The sequence below is a fragment of the Capricornis sumatraensis genome, chromosome 20 (genome assembly GCF_032405125.1).
Source record: "Capricornis sumatraensis isolate serow.1 chromosome 20, serow.2, whole genome shotgun sequence".
Taxonomy (NCBI): domain Eukaryota; kingdom Metazoa; phylum Chordata; class Mammalia; order Artiodactyla; family Bovidae; genus Capricornis; species Capricornis sumatraensis.
Genome location: NC_091088.1, coordinates 57,773,318 through 57,792,139, shown reverse-complemented (window position 1 = coordinate 57,792,139; position 18,822 = coordinate 57,773,318). Strand labels below are relative to the sequence as shown.

Genomic DNA, 18,822 nt, shown 5'->3' with positions numbered 1-18,822 from the left:
AATTTTTTTTTTTTTTAGCAATACAGCATTTTAAAATTAGGATGTGCACATTGAAGTCCAGGTGGTAAAGAATCTGCCTGCTAAGGCAGCAGACACCAGAGCTGCAGGTTTGATCCCTGAGTCAGGAAGATCCCCTGGAGAAGGTTACGGCAACCCACTCCAGTATTCTTGCCTGAGAAATTCCATGGACAGAGGAGCCTGGCGGGCTACAGTCCAGGGGTTGCAAGAGCTGCACACGACTTGGCAGCTAAACCACCACTACCATTTATCTGCTTGGATGTGCTTGGTTCTATTCAGGGGCTTTAGTTTCGGTGTGTGGGATCTAGTTCCCTGACCAGGGATCAAACCCGGGGCCCCTGCACTGGGAGCTTTAGCCACTGGACCAACAGGGCAGCCCCTCTTTGTGGCCCTCTTGATTCAAGGTCTTGCCTCCACGCCTTTGTATCTGTCTCTCATGGTGACAGTTTGGGCAAAACTCTGTTCCTCCCCAGTTTCCACAAAAGACCCCCATGCACACAGCCACTCGAGGTGTAACAAATTAACTTTAATAAGGTGTTTGGGGGCTGGGAACAGTCAAGGGGCTTATGTGGCAGCTAGGTAATCAGTCTCCTTTTATGTTCCTGCACTGTGGAGCCCCACTGGCCTTGTCATGCCCCCACCCCTCCCGTTTGGCTGGCTTCCATCTCTTCCCCACCCTTCTCTGTTTTGTATTCTCCCATCTGCCCAGACAGAAGCCCACACGTCCTTCTCACTTTCTCTTGCAGAGTGGCTCATGCCCTGCTCTCCGGTTTAGCATTCTGGCCCAAGGTCTCTATCTGCCTGATATGATGCACAGACAGAGGAATTCTGGTGCCTGACCCCAAGATCACAGAAAGTTATAAAATAAACATGCCAGTGTATCAGAGAAGCTCTTTGTCCTGGGGCTTGGGCCATGTCCATCCAGGTCTGAGGGCAGACTGTGCTGCACAGCTGTAGCTTCTGATTCTTCAGCATCTATTTTTTCCTTCTTGTTTTGGAAACAACTTCTTGCTTTCCTTGGTGGATGACCAAGGTCTTGTTAACCCCAGCACGCTGGCCACAGATGCTCTCTGGGGACCAGATCAGTTCAGGGCCACCACTTGCTCCTGCTCCTTGGACAGTCCCGGGGCAGCTGAGTTCCAGCCTCTGGTTCTCTTCTGATGACAAGGATCAGTGACTATTTCTTGTAAGCCGCCAAGATTCAACTAAATCAGAGATTTAGAAGCTCAAGGCCGGAAGTCAAATTCTTACCAAAAAAACCTCTGGTAGTTGCAACATTTTGTGTGGCCCTACTATTCAGGAAAGGATTAACCTGTTCAAAAAAAGACGTGGCCCTTTGTGCCCCTGGTTCCTGTGAAGTAACCTCTTAGCCCTTCTTTGGAATGTCCTGGCTGACAGAAGGCTTTGTTTACCTGGGGCTGTGGGCTATCTATGCTGATGGTGTGATTCATGGTGGGGGAATTAGGCCACACAATAATGGCTTGACCTATGTTGGTGCCAGGCTTCCCAGGGGGCGCAGTGGTAAACAAATTGCCTGCTAATGCAGGAGATGCAAGAGACACAGGTTCAATCCCTGAGCCGAAAAGATCCCCTGGAAGAGGAAACGGCAACCCACTCCAGAATTCTTTCTTTCTTGGAGAATCCCACGGACGCCAACGGGGTTGCGAAGAGTCAGACATGATTGATCATGCACGCACTCTTTCTTCAGCTCTTTCTACGCTGGTGCCAAGGTCAGCTGCATGGGTGGTCAGCCATGTCTACATGATTGACACCTCTGGAAACCAAGGCTCAGGCGCGCTTTCCTGCTTGGCAACACTCTGTGTGTGTGAGCACAGGTCATCACCAGGAGAAGTGAGTGCTGTCCACATGACTCCACCAGGACCGACCAACCAGAAGCTTGTGCCGGGACGGGCCTTTTCACATTGCTGCTCTTGATCTCATCCTTGCAGTGTAGGAAATTATATCCGTGAGTAAACAGCTTTCCTGAGTTCCATAGTCCTTGTAGTGAATGACTCAACCTGAGGCTGGTCTTGTAGACCCCTGAACTTGCCCTCCACCCAGGTCACCGTGTTGTGAGGCAGAGAGGGCATCCTTGAGGTCTGGCAGGGGGAAGGGTGGCCAGTGTCTTTGGAGGGAGACTCTCTCTATAGAGGCAGGAGAGGAAGTCCAGCTGGAAGATCACATCCTCACCAGCTCCAATCTCACCATCCAGCCCCATGCTGTCACCTGGCGCCCTCTGTTGATGGACTCTGGGAATTGCAGGCAACGGCTGTATAGCTGACGTTCTAGGGAAATACACAAACTTTAGCCTCTCGTTCAGTTGCTCAGTTGTGTCCAACTCTTTGTGACCCGATGGACTGCAGCACAGGCTTCCCTGTCCTTCACTATGTCCTGGAGTCTGCTCAAACTCATGTCCATGATGCCAACCATCTCATCCCCTGTCCTAACTTTAACCTCAAGCCCTTATAAAAAGTCTTCCTGCCGAAGCGCAGCATGCAGAGAACTGCAGGCCTGCTCCTTTCCCAACCCTGGCAGCACTTCTCCAGGTATGGTCATGAATGGGAAGGAAAGGGGAGATCTTAAAATGCAGATTCCCAGGTTAAGTGCTGCGGGTGCACAGAGATACCTGGCCCTTTCTTGGGAAAGCCCACGGAGATTAATCTGGGGTTCGTGCAGACCCCCACCCCCTCCTCAGCTCCACCAGCACACTTACCCCATTAGCAGTGGGACTGTACTGGTTCCGACCTGAGGAGACAGGAGGAGAAGTGATCAGAAGTGGATGACAACGCTGGAAAGCATGGGAAGAAGACACACGTGGGTGACCAGGGCCCTTGAATTCTAAGTCCCGGCTCTGCTATTGACATGGGGGAGTCATGTCCCAGAATGGCTCCTACATTTAAAAACACAGCTGGGGTATAGGCTTCATCTAGTTATTCCTTCAGTTATTAAGTATACATAAACATTTATTGAGCATGGGCTCTGGAACCAGACGGAAGAGTTCAAATCTCAGTCCTTTAGGAGCCGTGTGACCATGGGCAATTGACTTAACCTCTCTGTGCCTCAGTTTCCTCAACCATAAAACAGGGACTTATTCAGCAAATAGCAAATGTCCACTTTGTGCCGGATGCATTCTGGGTGCTGGGCATATAGATGTGAACAAAACAGACAAAAATACCCAGCGTGTGGCTTACTGCTGCTGCTGCTGCTGCTAAGTCGCTTCAGTCGTGTCCGACTCTGTGCGACCCCATAGATGGCAGCCCACCAGGTTCCCCTATCCCTGGGATTCTCTAGGCAAGAATATTGGAGTGGGTTGCCATTTCCTTCTCTACTGCATGAAAGTGAAAAGTCAAAGTGAAGTCGCTCAGTCGTGTCCGACTCTTAGCGACCCCATAGACTTCAGCCTACCAGGCTCCTCCGTCCGTGGGATTTTCCAGGCAAGAGTACTGGAGTGGGGTGCCATTGCCTTCTCCAAGCGTGTGGCTTACAATGTGCCAAATGCTATGGTAAGTGCTGGGTCTACATTAACAGGTATGGACAGGCCCATTTCACAGATGAGGAAACTGAGTCATAGTAAGTCTTTTGCCCATGGACATGATGCATTCAGCAAACATTTCCTCAAGTGCCTCTTTTGTGCCTGATCCAGTGGTAGGTGGTGCTGGGGACACAGCCATGACTGACAGCTCTAGCTCTGTGCTCCTGGGCTTCCCAGTCCACTGGAGAGACAGACAAGTCCCCAAACCATGATGCCCCTGAGTGGGCAAGGGGTGGGGGTGGGGAAGCCCAGAGCAGGTGCTTGGTTCATTTCAGGGAAAGGTCAGGGAGGGCTCCCTGGAGGAGAGGGCTTCCCACTGGGATGTGAGGAGGCCTTTTTGTGTAGTGGTTGAACAAATAAAACTTTGTAACCAACAGATTTGCCTTCAACTCTTGGCTTTCCAGCTGTGTGCCAGCTGGCAGGTAATGTCATCTCTCTGAGCAAATGTTTCCTCATCTGTAAAATGGGCTCACAGGGGGACTCTCTTTACAGGGTGGTTGTGAGCATTCAAGGGGGCTGTGCACAGGAAGTGCTTGGCACAGAGAAAGGGCTCACCAAAATGTAGCTCTTTTGATTACAGAATTAGCCACAGGACTTTGCCAGAGGGAGCCATGGGGAAGGGGGCTCCAGGTAGGGGAACAGCCTTGCAAAGCCCTTAAGCCAGGGATCTGGGCACCTTTTAGAGCCAGGGACTGGGGCAATCCCTCCTTTCAGGGAGCCAGTCCTGAGCAAGGCAGATGAAGGGAAGTGAGGGTGAGGGGGTTAAGTGTTATTCCACACTGCATCCCTTTGGCAGGAGCTTCTATGTCACCAGGACTGAAAGCCAAAGTCCTTACTGTGGCGTTTCAGGACTTACAGGAGCTGCTCCCACTTTGTAAAAATGAGTCAGTGACCCAATGAATAAAACTCCCTGGTCTCAGTGTCGCTGTCTATCAAACAGGGGAACCTCATGGTGTTGGCATGAGGGTTCAGGGAGAGGTTGCCACGTGGAAGGCTTTAGTACAGAGCCTGTAGGCTCATAGTAGGTGCTTAATTGTGGCGGCTGTGGTGATGTTCATTTACAGCAGGCAGGCGGGGGATATTGCGAAAAAGAGGGGACTCACGGGACTTTCTGCACCGGTAGAGAAAAATCAGGAACACCACCAGGACGACAAACGAGATTACCAAGGTCAGGATGATATAGATCGTAGAGTACGAGCGCTCTTGTGACTCCTCCCTAGGACGTTCTGCCAGAGGAGAAGGAAGCAGAGATTTAAGCTGAGAGACTTTTGGGGGGTTTCACGTGCCCCCCAAAATATTAGACTTCACTTTTGAAGGAGGCTACCGTTCTGCCTCCCTCAGTCTATATGGTTTAGCTGAGCTTCACCCCACCCTCTGGTTCCTAGGATGGGACTTGGGTTTTCTTTTTTTTTTAATTTTTTTATTATGTGTTGGGGTAGAGCCGATTAACAAATGACGTTGTGTTAATTTCGGGTGAACAGCGACGGGACTCAGCTATACATATATATGTATCCACTTCCCCCGAAACCCCCCTCCTGTCCAGGTTGCCACATAACATTGAACAGAGTTCCACCTGCTATATAGTAGGTCCTTGTTGGTTATCCATTTAAAATATAGCAGTGTGTACAAGCCGGAGGATGGGACTTTGACCTGGGCCTGGTCAACCAAAGCATTCCATTCTCTCTGGCTGCTGCAACTGGTTCATGAGGTGGGACCTAAGTTGAGCCAATGAGGGCCAGCCTTCAGACTGGCTAGAGCTATTGAGAGTGGTGTATTATTTCCCTTGGGATTACTAAACTGGTGGGCTGTGAGCCTATAAACTGCTGGGGATCATCTTACCTTCCTGAGGGGAAAGCTTGCCAGGGAATAAAGCCAGCAAAAGAAAAGCAGAGACAACAGAGGTCAAGAAAAGTTCCTGGGTTACACAGCTGGAGCACTTGGATCTAACCATACCTGAAGGTGAATTTCTAATAAAGTCCCATTTTTGCCTGGACTATTTTGAGTTGTGCTTCTATCAATTGCAAATGACAGAGTTCTGTCTAATATACTTGGAAAAGCATGCCTGAGTCCATTGGGAAGAGGCATTATGCAACTACCCCAGCCTGGGTTTGCAGAGGAGCTGTGTCCAGGTGGCTGTACAGTGGTTCCAATGGTTCACATGGTGAGTTAACAGACAGTAAAGCTGAGCCCGTTGAACCTTCCATGAAGGGGCTTAAGGAAAGAATGGGAGCTTGGGAGCATTCTTGTGGTTGAGGGACTCCTTTAATCAGGGACCACCTCTAAACCCCTCCCTCAGAGGGAATCCTACTTCGATATCCTCTTTGATATCTATCCTAAGTTCCTCTGTTCTCCCCACCCAGGGGGCTCCTCACCTCTGACCAGGACGGTCACGTTTGCCTGGTTGGTCCCTAGGGCGTTGGTGACAAGGCAGATGAAAGTTGCATTGATGGTCTCGTCCACAGTATGAATCAGGAGCTGAGTGCCCTGGGCCACAGCAAAGGATGGCAGGGTTCCCTTGGTCCTAGGAGAGACAGATGGGTGAGGAAGTGGTCTCAGTCAGAGGCCTAGAGTAACCGGTGTTGGGGCACTCACTGTACAGCAGGAATATAGCAACTCTCACGCCGTCTATAATACAAGTTCAGAGCAAGCCTGGAGTTCCCCCAAATCTGCCTCTCACACTCCCATCCAGCCTACCAGCAAACCCTGTCTGCCCCATGTTCAAAATCCACACAGATGGACTTGCCTGGTGGTCCAGTGGTTAAGAATCTGCCTGCCAATCAATCCAGGAGATGTGAGCTCAATCCCTGGTTGGGGATCTGGGATCTCACATGCTGAGGGGCAACTAAGCTTGCAAGTCAAAACTACTGAGCCCAGTCGCCTCAGCTAGAGAGCCTGTCTGCTGCAAACCACAGAGTCCACGCACTCTGGAGCCTGCACACCATGACTGGAGAGACGCCCACGCGCTGCAAGGAAGACCCAACTCAACCAAAACCAAATAAACGTTAAAAACAAAGAGAACATAGCTGAAGTCTCTCCTCTGTCCAGTCATTGTTGTCGTTCAGTTGCTAAATCGTGTCCGACTCTGTGACCCCGTGGACTGCAGCCCTCCAGGCTCCCGTGTCCTTCACTATCTCCCGGAGTTTGCTCAAATTCATGTCCATTGAGTCAATGATGCTATCTAATCATGTCATCCTCCACTGAGGATGATGATGTCATCCTCTGCTGCCCTCTTCTCCTGCTGCCCTCAATCTTTCCCAGCATCAGGGGGTCTTTTCCAGTGAGTCAGCTCTTCCCATCAGGTGGCCAAAGTATTGGAGCTTCAGCTGCAGCATCAGTCCTTTCAATGAATATTCAGGGTTGATTTCCTATAGGATTGACTGGTTTGATCTCCTTGCAGTCCAAGGGACTCTCAAGAGTCTTCACCAGCACTGCAATTCGAAAGCATCAGTTCTTCAGCCCTCTGTCCAGAGCCCTTCCGTAAAGGAAAAGTCCTGACCATGGGCACAGGTCCCACACAAGCTGGCCCCCTGACGCACTGATCCATTTGCTCCTGCCTCTGTATCCATTGTGGCTGACTTGTTGGCCCTGGAACGCTTCAGTTATGTTCCCACCTCAGGGTCTTTGCATACGCTGTTCCCTATGCCTGGAATGCCCTTCCCATTGGTACCCACACTGCTCACCCTCACCTGCTTCAGCCCTCTACTCAGACATCACCTCTGTGACACCTTCCTTGGTTACCCTCTTTCAATTGTAGCGACCCCCAGCCTCCTCTACAAGATCTTTCCCACAGCATTTATCACCACCTGACACACTCCATCCTTAAAAATGGTATCTTGGTTGTTTTTCTTTAAATTAAAAAAAAATTTTTTTTATTTTGGCCACACCCTAAAGCTTGTGGGATCTTCGTTCCCTGACCTGTGATTGAACTCCAGGGGCCCTTGGCAGTGAAAGTGTGGAAACATAACTTGTGACCCACCAAGGAATTCCAACATTACCTTGTTTGTTTCTCTCCCCAGATCTGGAGATTTGAGAGAGAGGAATTTGGTTCTTTTTCATTTACTGAAGCCTGTGGGTGGTGCTAGTGGTAAAGAACCCACCTGCCAATGCAGGAGTCTTAAGAGGTGCAAATTCAGTCCCTGGGTGGGGAAGATCCCCTGGAGGAGGGAATGGCAACCCACTCCAGTATTCTTGCCTGGAGAATCCCACAGACAGAGGAGCCTGGCGGGCTGCAGTACATGGGGTCAGAAAAAGTCGGACATGACTGCAGTGACTTAGCATGCAGCACGGGGGTCAGTAGCATCCGACACACAGTGAGTAGTCAAGAAACACTGGTTTAGGGACTTGCCTGGCGGGCCAGTGGCTAAGACCCCGCCTTCCCAATTCAGGGGGCCCATGTTCGATCCCTGGTCAGGGAACTAGATCCCACATGGCACAACTAAAACCCAGTGCAGCCAAATAAATAGATAAATATTTTAAAAGAAAGAAAGAAACACTGGTTTAATGGACAGAGGAGACCGGGGCATGGGTTTGGGTATTCTGCAGAGCTGGCATGGAAAGCTGGTTGTATGGTTTGTGAGCCTGAATTGTGGTGCTTTGAGACAGGAAGGTAAAGGCCAGCTGTCAATACCAATTGAAAACCTTTGACTGGCAGCCCTGCTGGCCAACCATTGAGACATGCCTGGCTGTCCACAGAGGTAGACTGACGGGGATGCCCGCCCCGCCCCGCCCCGCTACGACATTTGCATAGTCAAGAATGGGAAAGCACCTCTGTATCCCCAGCTGGGACCGGTTATGTCACTGACAGCCTCATTTGTGACAGAGTCCTAGCCCATCAAAGAAGCAGGTGTTGGGGATTTGAAATGCATAAATGATGAGGACTGTTGGATAGATGGCAAGAGGGATGGACTGAAGGGCAGGAATGTGATAAGGCAAGTCCAGGAAAATGTTAGTGAGAGAATCCACACAGCAGGCTTGTGAAGGTTTACTGGAAAATGCTTACAAGACTTCTGTAGGCTTGAAAGATTTTCTGATAAAATGCTGAGGGAAGATCTGTGTGCCCTGACTTGGAAAGGTGTTCACGAGAGGGACTTCCCTGGTGGCCCAGCAGTTAAGACTCTGCGTTTCCACTGCAAAGGAGCGTGGGTTCCGTCCCTGGTCAGGGAACTGAGATCAGATATGCTGTGAGGTGTGGCAGAGACGGAACAAAGACGAAAGAAATGTATTCATGGACAGAGGAAAGTTTTCAAAATTATACATACAGCACAGTTTCTTTCTTTTTTTTTTCCTAGAAATATTGATTAAAAGACAGGAAAGATGTATAACAAAGGGTAACTGATGTTTCTGGAGATGACTGGGTATAGGACTATAAGAGCCATTTTCTTCCTTTTACTCGTAACCACATTGCCTAAATTTCTACAGTGCTCATAAGTTATTTTTGTAATAACAAAAACTGGGCCCAATAAAAATTAGGGTAAACCATTTACCCTTTTGCCTTTAGCTTTTCCTACTCTTATCCTTAGTCTCAACAGGAATTTGAGGGAGTGTTTTGATTGCTCTGCTCCTCAATCAAGAAAATTGGGAGGGGGCTACTTCCCTGGTGGTAGCTTCCAGTGGTTAAGAATCTGTCTTGCAATGCAGGTTTGGTTCCTTGTAGCTCAGTTGGTAAAGAATTTTGGTAGCTCAGCTGGTAAAGAAAAGTTGGTCAAGAATCTGCCTACAATGCAGGAGACCCAGGTTCAGTTCCTGGGTTGGGAAGATCCCCTGGAGAAGGAATAGGTTACCCACTCCAGCATTCTTGGGCTTCCCTTGTGGCTCAGTTGATAAAGAATCAGCCCGCAATGTGGGAGACATGGGTTCGATCCCTGGGTTGAGAAGATCCCCTCTTGAAGGGAAAGGCTACACACTCGTATTCTGGCCTGGAGAATTCCACGGACTGTATAGTCCATGGGGTTGCAAAGAGTCGGACATGACTGAGCGACTTTTACTTGGGGAACTAAGATCCCACATGCCTTGGGGCAACTGAGCCTGTGCGCTGCTACTGCTGAGCGTGCACGTCACGACCAGAGAGTCTGTGCGCCACAACAGAGACCCCACGTGCCGCAACTAAGACCCGATGCAGCCAAATAAATAGGTATTTTTAAAAAATGAGAATGGGGATGGGACAGTATTTGCTCTCTAAGAGGTGACTGAGCAGGTTACGCAAGGTGGCTGGGGAGGTGGCACAGTCCAGGGCTTAAGAGGATTGGGTTTGGAGCCAGACACCGATGGGAGAGTCACCTCTATACCCGTGTGCCCGGGCAGAGGACCGCAGCTCCCGGGCATATCTTTAACCTGGGCCTGGTGATAGTGCAGACTGTGGCCGGAGCGTGGGGATCACATGGGGTGCAGGTAAGTACCTGGCACACAGCAGGCACCCCGTAAAGAGCAGGTGTGTCAACAAACCTGGACTTCATCACCTCATTAGCTCTGTGCATACAAGATATTTTCCTGGGGGCCCACAGTTGACTTCTCGTTTTGTTTGTAACTCTCCTGCCTACACCCCTCCTTCCTCAGACCCAGGAGTCCAGGCCCCCAGCCCCTCCTCCCTCAGACCCTGGAGTCCAGGCCCCCAGCCCCTCCTTCCTCTGAGGAACTCACGTGGTCCAGTTGTAGCCCGTGGGCTCTGGTTTGCTGTGGACGTCACAGTTCAGGGCAACCTCTCTACGGCCGATGTACCAGTTGTCATCATAGCCAGATATGGAGACCTCGGGGGGGTCTGGGGGAAACAGACACACAGGCTCAGAGACAGGGAGCCTTCAGAGGGCCTAAAGATAGCTGGGATTCATGTCACGAAAGGAAGAGGGCCTGGACAGGTTTGGGGAACAGCTCAAGGTGGAGAGGCCTGGGAGGGGTCTGGGCAATGGGTTCCAGCTTCCGCCCCAAGAATAGAAGCCTGGGAGTCCTCAGCAGGGTGCTAGGAGGGGGGTCACAGACAGCGCTTCTCAGGACCTGCTTCTCTATCAGTTTTCCCTATAAAGCCAGGTCTTGGCATGCCTGGGATGTCCTGTGAGAAAAAGCCTCCTTCTGGGTGTTCATAACACATGTGAGCATATTCAAGGCTCTGACAAGTCCTGCAGGAGAGAATCCTGGATGACTGCATTCAGTCTGTGTCTCACCCAACTCAAATGTGATCAACAGGGAAGATTTTTAAAGTCCCCGGGGGGAAGGCCAAGTGAGACAAGGTGTTTTTGCATGTGTGTTGGGAAGGAGTCAGTTTAGACACCCTCCTCACTCAGATCCAGTTGAGGGGGTCGGGTGTAGACAGTGCAGCAACTAACTGTCAGGCAGGGAGTAGTCAGTCCAGACGGTGACGGGAGGACCCAGTCCGTAGATGAGCCAGTGTAGACCACAGCGGGGCAGAGAGGAGTGTAGACTACGCGGGGGGTGGGGGTGGGGACGATGTAGGGAGTTCTCCAGGATAGCCAGTGTAGACAGTGTTGAGGGTCGGTGAGAGGGAGTATCTAGGGGAACCGGAGTAGAAAATGCAGGGTGTCAGGGCAGCAGTGGCCAACTGCCAACTGCCCTCAGCTGGTGGCCTAAAGGAGTGGTGTAGACAGTGAGGGCAATGCTGTCTGGGGCCCATAGAGCCAGTGTAGATAACAGTGTGTGTGTGTGCTCAGCAGCGTCCAGCTCTGTGTGACCCCAGGAACGGCAGCCCACCAGCCTCCTCCTGTCTGCGGAATTTTCCAAGAATACTGGAGTGGGTTGTCATTTCCTCCTCCAGGGGATCTTCCCCACCCAGGGACCAAACCTGCATCTCCTGCATTGGCAGGCGGTTTCTTTACCAGTAGCGCCACCTGGGAAGCCCAGACAGTGCTATGGCAGTGGAGGAAACACAGGGAGTTGGTACTGATGGTGAGGAAGCAGCGTAGCAGTGTGCCCAAGGTCAGTGTGGACAGTTGCCCAGGGAAGAGGGTGTAGGCGCTGTGTGCAGGCTCAAGAGAGCGTATGTGGGGTGTCCGTGTGGACAGCGGCCCCCAGGGAGCAGTGTGAACTGTGGTATAAAAAGCTGGTAGGGTCCTTCCCTAGCAGTCCAGTGTTTAAGACTCAGCGCTTCCACTGCACAGGGCGTGGGTTTGATCCCTGGTCCGGGAACTAAAGGGCTTCCCACGTGGTGCTAGTGGTGAAGAATCCGTCTGCCAACGCAGGAGACATAAGAGTCTCGGGTTCACTCCCTGGATGGGGAAGATCCCCTGGAGGAGGGCATGGCCACCCACTCCAGTATTCTTGCCTGGAGAATCCCATGAACAGAGGAGCCTGGTACAGGCCATGGGGTCGCAGAGAGATGGACACGACTGAGGTGGCAGCATGCATGTAGGCACAGGGAACTAAGATCCCACATACCCGGTGGTAGGGCCAAAAGCGGGGGAATGAAAAGCAGCTGGTATAGACAATAAAGGACAGGGTTATCCATGGCCCAGGGGAGTCGGTGTAGACGATGTGGGGATGGGTGTAAGGCATTAGTCAGACAGCCAGCTCTGATGATGACATGATGCAATGTTGAAAGTGCCCCTCGGAGCCAGTGTAGGGGAGGGTGGAGACATGGGCAGGGGGAGGGTGGTGACAGTCTGGCAGCCCCTCCCGCCCTTGCTCACACTTAGGCCCACTCACAGGGCACAGCCAAGGTCATGGGGAGCACCATGGGCTCCTCAAAGCTCTCGTGCTCCACTCTACAGGTGACATTCCTGCCATCCACCTGGCTGGAAGGTGTTAAGATTAACAGGCTGATGACGGTGACGGTGCCGGGCAGGGGCCCTGGCACCTGGGTGGTATTGGTCTTTTCATCTGAGGACCAGGAGATGCGGGCAGGTGGGTGACCTCCTGTGGAGATGCAGCGGGCCGCCGGCACAGGGTTTGGGCTGAGCGGGATGTCCAGGGCCTCAGCCTTGTTCTGGGGCCGGGCTGAGAAGAGGAGCAAAAGACACGGGTTACGCCTCACCAGCAGTCACGCAACAAACATCTCAGCAGCAGGGGAGTACAGAGATGAGGGTACTGGATGTGGCCATGTTCAAATCCCTGCTCTGGCCCAGCCGTAGGGTGGCCTTGGGCAAGTCAGTGCCTCAGTTTCCTTGTCTGTCATTTGGGGATAAGGAGAGGATGACCAGAGATGAGAATTTATAGGTAAAGCTCTTAAAATGGAACTTGGCAGGTAATACGTGCTCAATACATATAATTATGATTGGTAATTGAATACGGTGCCTGACTCTGTGATGGGCAGTATTGAAGACTCAGGAAGGACTGAGACAGCCCCAACTTGCCTTCATGGGATGGACTGTTGGAAGGGAAGACAGATTTCCCCAGACAGTGATGACTCAGACTGGGCAAGGCTGGGATGGGGGATCCCGGAAGGGGTGCCTGAATCTCGGGGATGTGGTTACTGAGGGCTTCACAGAGGAGGGGAGGGCTGAGCTGTGCTCTGGAGATTCAGACAAGAGGGACTGGCTCAAGTTTCCATAGTCATAAATGTCAGAACTAGATCTTCCCACAAGGTCTGTCTGACTCTAAAACTACCTTGCCCATTTTCTTAACCATTCTGGTGATTCCCAGACCTGGGGTTTCACGTGGTTCCTTTTCCCTCAGTACCTGTGTTCTTCTTACCCAAGATTTCTCTTTAATTTGACTCACCGGTTCTGTTTTACTCTCATCCTAAATCCTAAGACGTGAAGTCTTAAATTTTCTGAAATGATGAGAGATGCCTTTGGTTGGGGGCATGTGTCAGGCTCTGTTCCAAGGAATTAATCTTTTATGAGTCATTCACGCAAGGCCCGGGACAGTTCCTGACACAGAAAGTGATAGTGAGCTCCCCTGGTGGCTCAGACGGTAAAGAATCTGCCTGCAATGCAGGGAACCCAGGTTTGATCCCTGCATTGGGAAGACCCCCTGGAGAATGGTGAGTCATTCATACAAGGCCCAGAACAGTTCCTGACACAGAAGCAAAAAAGAAGCATGAGCTCTTATTCATCCTCACAGCAAACTCCATTTCACAGATGAGAAAACCGAGGCAAAGAGACTTCATACTCAGTTGCCAAGAGGAAGGCCTGTCATATTTTCTCTGGTACTCATAAAAATGAACGCATGTTTCCGTGACAATGCCAAGAGCATCCCCCCGCCCCCCGCCACCTCGGTTGGAGAAAGCCCTCCACTCCTGGATATCAGAATCTTCCCCTCCTAGTCTATTTCAACCCTGCCTTTGGCTCAGCGGGTAAAGAACCCGCCTGCAATACAGGAGACAGGGGAGACGGGTTCGATCCCTGGGCTGGGAAAATACCCTGGAGCAGGAAATGGCCACCCACTCCAGTACTCTTGCCTGGGAAATCCCACAGGGTGGAGCCTGGTGGGCTAGAGTTAGACTTGACCGAGCGGTCACTCACTCACTTCCTCACCAAAGGGAGTAACAATAACTGACTCACTATCCCCAGCCCACATAGGTCTCTGCTCTAAGCGGTTCACCTGGATGAACTCCTTGTACCCTCAGGATAGCTTTCTGAAGGCAGGCAGAACTATTGTTACTAAGCCTCTTTCACAGATGAAGAAAGCAGTGTTCAAGATGAATCCACCTGCCCAAGCTGGCAGTGGCTTCCCAGCTTCCCAGGCCAGTCTCTGTCCCCACCTACTTCCTGCATAAGCCACTCCCCCCTATACCACCAGCATCCCCAGATCCTCCAATCCCCTTGGCCCACAGTCTCCAAGATCTTACACCCCAGGACCTCTGACTCTCTTCCGGTCCTTGACACCCTCCCCCTTCTATTCTCCCCTGCATCCCGCAGGGTCATTGCCTGACCTCCTTTGGTTCCTTCGGAATTTCTCCCTCCCTCCTGGGCCCTTCCCTCTCTTTGCCTACGTCCCTATCCGACTCCACATCCCTCCCTTTCGGCTCCCCCCTCCTCCCGGCTTACCGAGCACACGGAGCTGGATTTGAGCGCTCTTGTCACCATTAGGGAACGTGGCGAACTGGCAGGTGTAATTACCCTCATCTTCCACGAGCAACTCCCGCACAGCCAGTGAGGCGTCCCGCAGCTTCTCACCGGGCTTGGCGGCCAAGAATTCCAACCGGCTGGATTCGTGGAAGCTGGGGCCCTGGGCGGGGTGGAAGACCGCCACGCTGCGGGCGTGCTCTGCCCGGCTCTGCTTTGTCCAGGTCACTTGCGTTACCGTCACATTGTGTTCCAGGGGGTGCAGTTTACATGGCAGGGTCACAGTTTCTCCCAGGAAACCAGACACCTGGGCTGGAGCCAGCACTGTGATTATCTTGGTCCCTGCGGGGAAACACGGGGTGGGTCACATCTGAGTGTCCCTGATCCGGATGGGGCAGGGGGCTCCTGGAGCTTGGAACCCCTTGGCTGTGCATGTGTTGAGGGGAACGGGGATGCGGAGCACCAGTCCTGGTCCAGGGGTGAGGATGAGATGGGGGCTGGACTGGGTCTGTCACTGGGTCCCGCCCTCACTGCCCGCCTGCGGCCCCCCCACCCCACACCTTTGAGTTGTTATTACCGTATATCCTCTATCTCAGCATCATCAATTTTAAAAATTGCGTCCGTGTTGTGGTTAAAAATTAAATTTGCCTCTTAAACCACTTTAAAACATATACTCCAGTGGCAATTAAGTACATTCGTGATGTTGTGCAGAGCACATCACTATCTAGACCCAAAACTTTCCTGTCACCTCCAGTCATCAATTGTAAGATGCACTGGGACGCTGTTAGAGCATTTCCGATTTAGAGGTATGGGAAGGGGAAGAAGGGGTTCTCAGTGGCTCAGTGGTAAGGAATCCACCTGCCAATGCAGGAAATGCTGGTTCAGTCCCTAGGAGGGGAAGATCCCCTGGAGTAGGAAAAGGCAACCCACTCCAGTATTCTTGTCTGGAAAATTCCATGGACAGAGGAGCCTAGTAGGCTACAGTTCATGAGGTCACAAAGAGTTGGACACGACTGAGTGACTGAGCATGCACACGTGCGCGCGTGCACACACACACACACACACACACACAAGGGGGAAGAAACTCAACGTCTTAGGATCCATGAAATAAAATAGTATTATTACTGTTTGTGGCCTTAGGTTGGGAAAATGTTTGTAGGGAGGGTTTGTAGGGGGGTCCAAGCATAAGAAGGGAGTTGACGGGACTTCCCTAGTGGTCCAGTAGCTAAGACTCCCAATGCAGGAGGCACACGTTCGATCCCTGGTCAGGAAGCTAAGATCCCCTATGCCTTGCAGCAAAAAGCCAACACATAAAAGTGAAGCAGGATTGCAACAAATTCAATAAAGACCATTAAAAAGCATCCACATCCAAAAAAAATTAATTTTTTTTAAAAAGAAGGGAGGTGATTATAGCCCCCAGGTTTTGGATCCCCTCAGCTGTCTGCTGTGAGGGCTTCAGGCAGATTCCTTAACATCTCGGATTCTTTTCTGCTAGTTTGTAAAACAGGACTAATTACAGTTAACGTTCTGGGGTTGCCTACACAGATTAGGAGCTGTTCTGAGTGCTACACACATCTCCCAGCATTTAGTCCTTAAGCAGCACCTTGAGGCAAAAGCACCACTTGTCAGCCCCACTTTACAGAGGGGAAATCCAAAGCACAGTCTTTTGCTCCAGGTCACACTGAGGGCAAGTGGCAGAGGTGGGATTTGAACCTGGGCCATCTTCAATCAAGACTCCCGATCTCTAATCCACAGACTCCATGTGAAAATCATCCTCCCTAGAGTCCCTGCACACACTAGATCCTCAACACGTGTTGACTTTTATCCACATTGATAAACACAATGCTATGCATCCTTATTAATAATAACTGGGATAAAGGAGAAGGCGAGAAGAAGTTAAGTGCTTTGAATCTCAATCCTTCCACTCACTAACTGTGGCCTTTGTACCCATGGTTTCACTCCCCTGAGCCTCCATCTCCTCATCTGTAAAATGGGGGTGGTTCTAACTTAAGATGGAGTTGGGAGGACTAAATGAAGGAATTTATGTAAAGACATATGCCAAGCACTCTATACCAGTGGATATTATAATTATTGCTACGAGGAAGAGGAGGTCAGGACATAGTGGACTGGGGTGCTTGGAGCGAGGCGTGTGGACGGAGGACGCGGTCTGGACACGAGGGTGAGCTGAGCACGCTAGTCTCGGAGCGAATGCCAGCTCTACCATGGATGTGCTGTGCGGCTCTGGGCAAGTGTATCTCCTTCTCTGATGGTAAGACCTCTGTGAGGATGACACTGGGTGAAGTGGCCTTTCTCTAGGCTTACACCCTGCGTCATAGCCAGGCCCAAGTTCCACCACGTGCCAGGCCCCTGAGCTGCTGCCTTGGCTCAGTCCTCCTCCACCCCTCTCCAAGGTCCATGAGATGCACACTCCTAACACTAGAATTTTCACCCTCATTGGACAGAGGGGTCGTGAGCCTCGCAATGGTCAAGCTATCTGCCTGGGTAAACCAGAAAGCAAGGGGGCAGAGCCTGGGTTGAGACCTTATGAGAAATGAGGAGACTCTGGTCTCAAGTCTGTGTTCAGTATTGTTACTGTTCGTGTGAATCATCACGGTCATTAGTGTTTTTCTTCAGTGCATCTCGCTCAGGGTGTTTCCAAGACACCATCTTACAAGGTAGGTGGGATTCCATTCTCCCCTCCTTCCTCCTCCCAGCCCCCAACAGACATTTCAGGGAAACAGGGAGCTCAGGTCGTTTTCCTGAGGTCACACAGTCAATAAATGCCAAAAGCTATTTTGAACTCACCGCTGTCAGACATCAGAGCTATACTCCCAGTAAGCGGAAACGCGGCCCAGAGTAGGCACTCAATAAACGTGCGTGGGGTGAATGCGTAAATGAGTGAATGGCCGCGGCCCAGAGCCAGACGCGGTCGAAGGGGAACGAGAGAACGGGGTTGTCTGCCGCTGCCCTCCTTCCCCTCATCAAGCAACCTCGGTGGCTGTTAGCTAGCTGTGGAGGGCTGGGGAGAAGGCTGCGCTGGTATAGCGAGCAGGTGCGCGGGTGTGATGCCCGGGCAGGTGCGGCACCGAGAAAGTTCACTTTCCGCTTTATTTTTCCCCGGAGGCCTGCCCGCCCTGCCCTTCAGAAATCTCCCTAAGTCCGGCGGTTATCCGGGAAGCTATCAGGAGAGTCTGGCCCAGGCCCGGCGTTCCCGCACCACTGGGGCGGAGGGGAGCGGGCGGGCTGGCGGGCGGCGAAGGCCGGCGAGCAATCCAGGGTGGGGCGAGCGCCCGGGCGGGCGGGGAGGGAGAGGGGGAACGGGGGCCGCCCGATCGCGCGGGGTCACTCACCGGCTCCCAGGGACGCCCAGAACAACGGCAGCAGGAGTGGCAGCTGCAGCCGCCGAGTGAAGAGAAAGGCAGGGGCCATGCCGGCTTCCTCCCGGCGCCGCTGGGCAGGGCGCGCCCGGCCTCCTTCCCTCCAGCCGAGCGTCCGCTCGCTCTGCCAGCCACGTGGGCGCGGCTCGTGCTGATTCCGCACCTTCTGCGCAGGAATCCCGGCGTCACTCCCCGCCGCCGCCTCGGGAGGACCTGTTCGGATTAACAGCGAGGAAAAGAATGGGGGCGCTCGGATGCTCTGGCGCCAGCCGGAGGCGCCGGGTACTGACCCCTCCCTCGTCCCTCTCCTACACTCTGACGTCGCCTGCGACGGTGACTTGCGTTCGGATGTGTCGTTGTTGTTTCAATCGCTGAGTCGTGTCCTACTCTTGGTGACCCCACGGACTGTGGCCCGCTAGGCTCCTCTCTGTCCATGGGATTTCCCAGGCAAGAAATACTGCGGTGAGTAGACATTTCCTTCTCCAGGAGATTTTCCCCATCCGGGGATCCAGCTGGGGTTTCCTCCTGCACTGCAGGCAGGGTCTTTACCGCTGAGCCCCGAGGAAACTGAGGCGCTGGCAAAGAGGTTCAGCGGCTTTCTAAAGGGGATTTGAGTTCCTAACCCCCAAAGCTGCCACCCCTGGGGTCACACCGGGCAAGTTGCTTCTCCTCTTGGGGCCTCAGTTTTTTCATCTGAAAAAAGGACAGGATAACAATACCCTGTCTGTTTGTAAAGACTTAAACATGCAAGAGTCCAAGCTGGCTCTGCTCGCTGCCGGACCGGTCAATGAATGAGAGATGAGGGATTGAGGCAAGGAAGAGATTTTACTCCAGGTGCCGCCTGAATGAGAAGATAAACAGGCTAGTGCCTCTAAAATAACCATCTTATGGGGTCTGGGTGCCAGGTTTTTTTATAGATCACAGATGGGAGCAGGTGAGGAGG

General features: G+C 52.1%; 1 protein-coding gene across 3 annotated transcripts; it reads right to left on the bottom strand.

Moving 5' to 3' along the window:
* Positions 1 to 708: 708 nt before the first annotated feature.
* PVR (PVR cell adhesion molecule) lies at positions 709 to 18,085 on the bottom strand. Of its 3 annotated transcripts, none has more exons than XM_068991905.1 (8): positions 17,853 to 18,085; positions 14,485 to 14,844; positions 12,200 to 12,490; positions 10,187 to 10,304; positions 5,923 to 6,071; positions 4,654 to 4,776; positions 2,732 to 2,806; positions 709 to 2,303 (listed from the first exon to the last, which is right to left on the bottom strand). In XM_068991905.1, the coding sequence occupies exons 1-7, from the start codon at positions 17,929 to 17,931 to the stop codon at positions 2,736 to 2,738; spliced, it is 1,191 nt and encodes a 396-aa protein (XP_068848006.1). In that variant the 5' UTR covers positions 17,932 to 18,085; the 3' UTR covers positions 709 to 2,303; positions 2,732 to 2,735. The 3 variants fall into 3 exon arrangements, with proteins under 3 accessions (XP_068848006.1, XP_068848005.1, XP_068848007.1); XM_068991904.1 differs by having other exon boundaries at positions 2,732 to 2,763; XM_068991906.1 differs by lacking the exon at positions 4,654 to 4,776 and having other exon boundaries at positions 2,732 to 2,763.
* Positions 18,086 to 18,822: the final 737 nt, after the last annotated feature.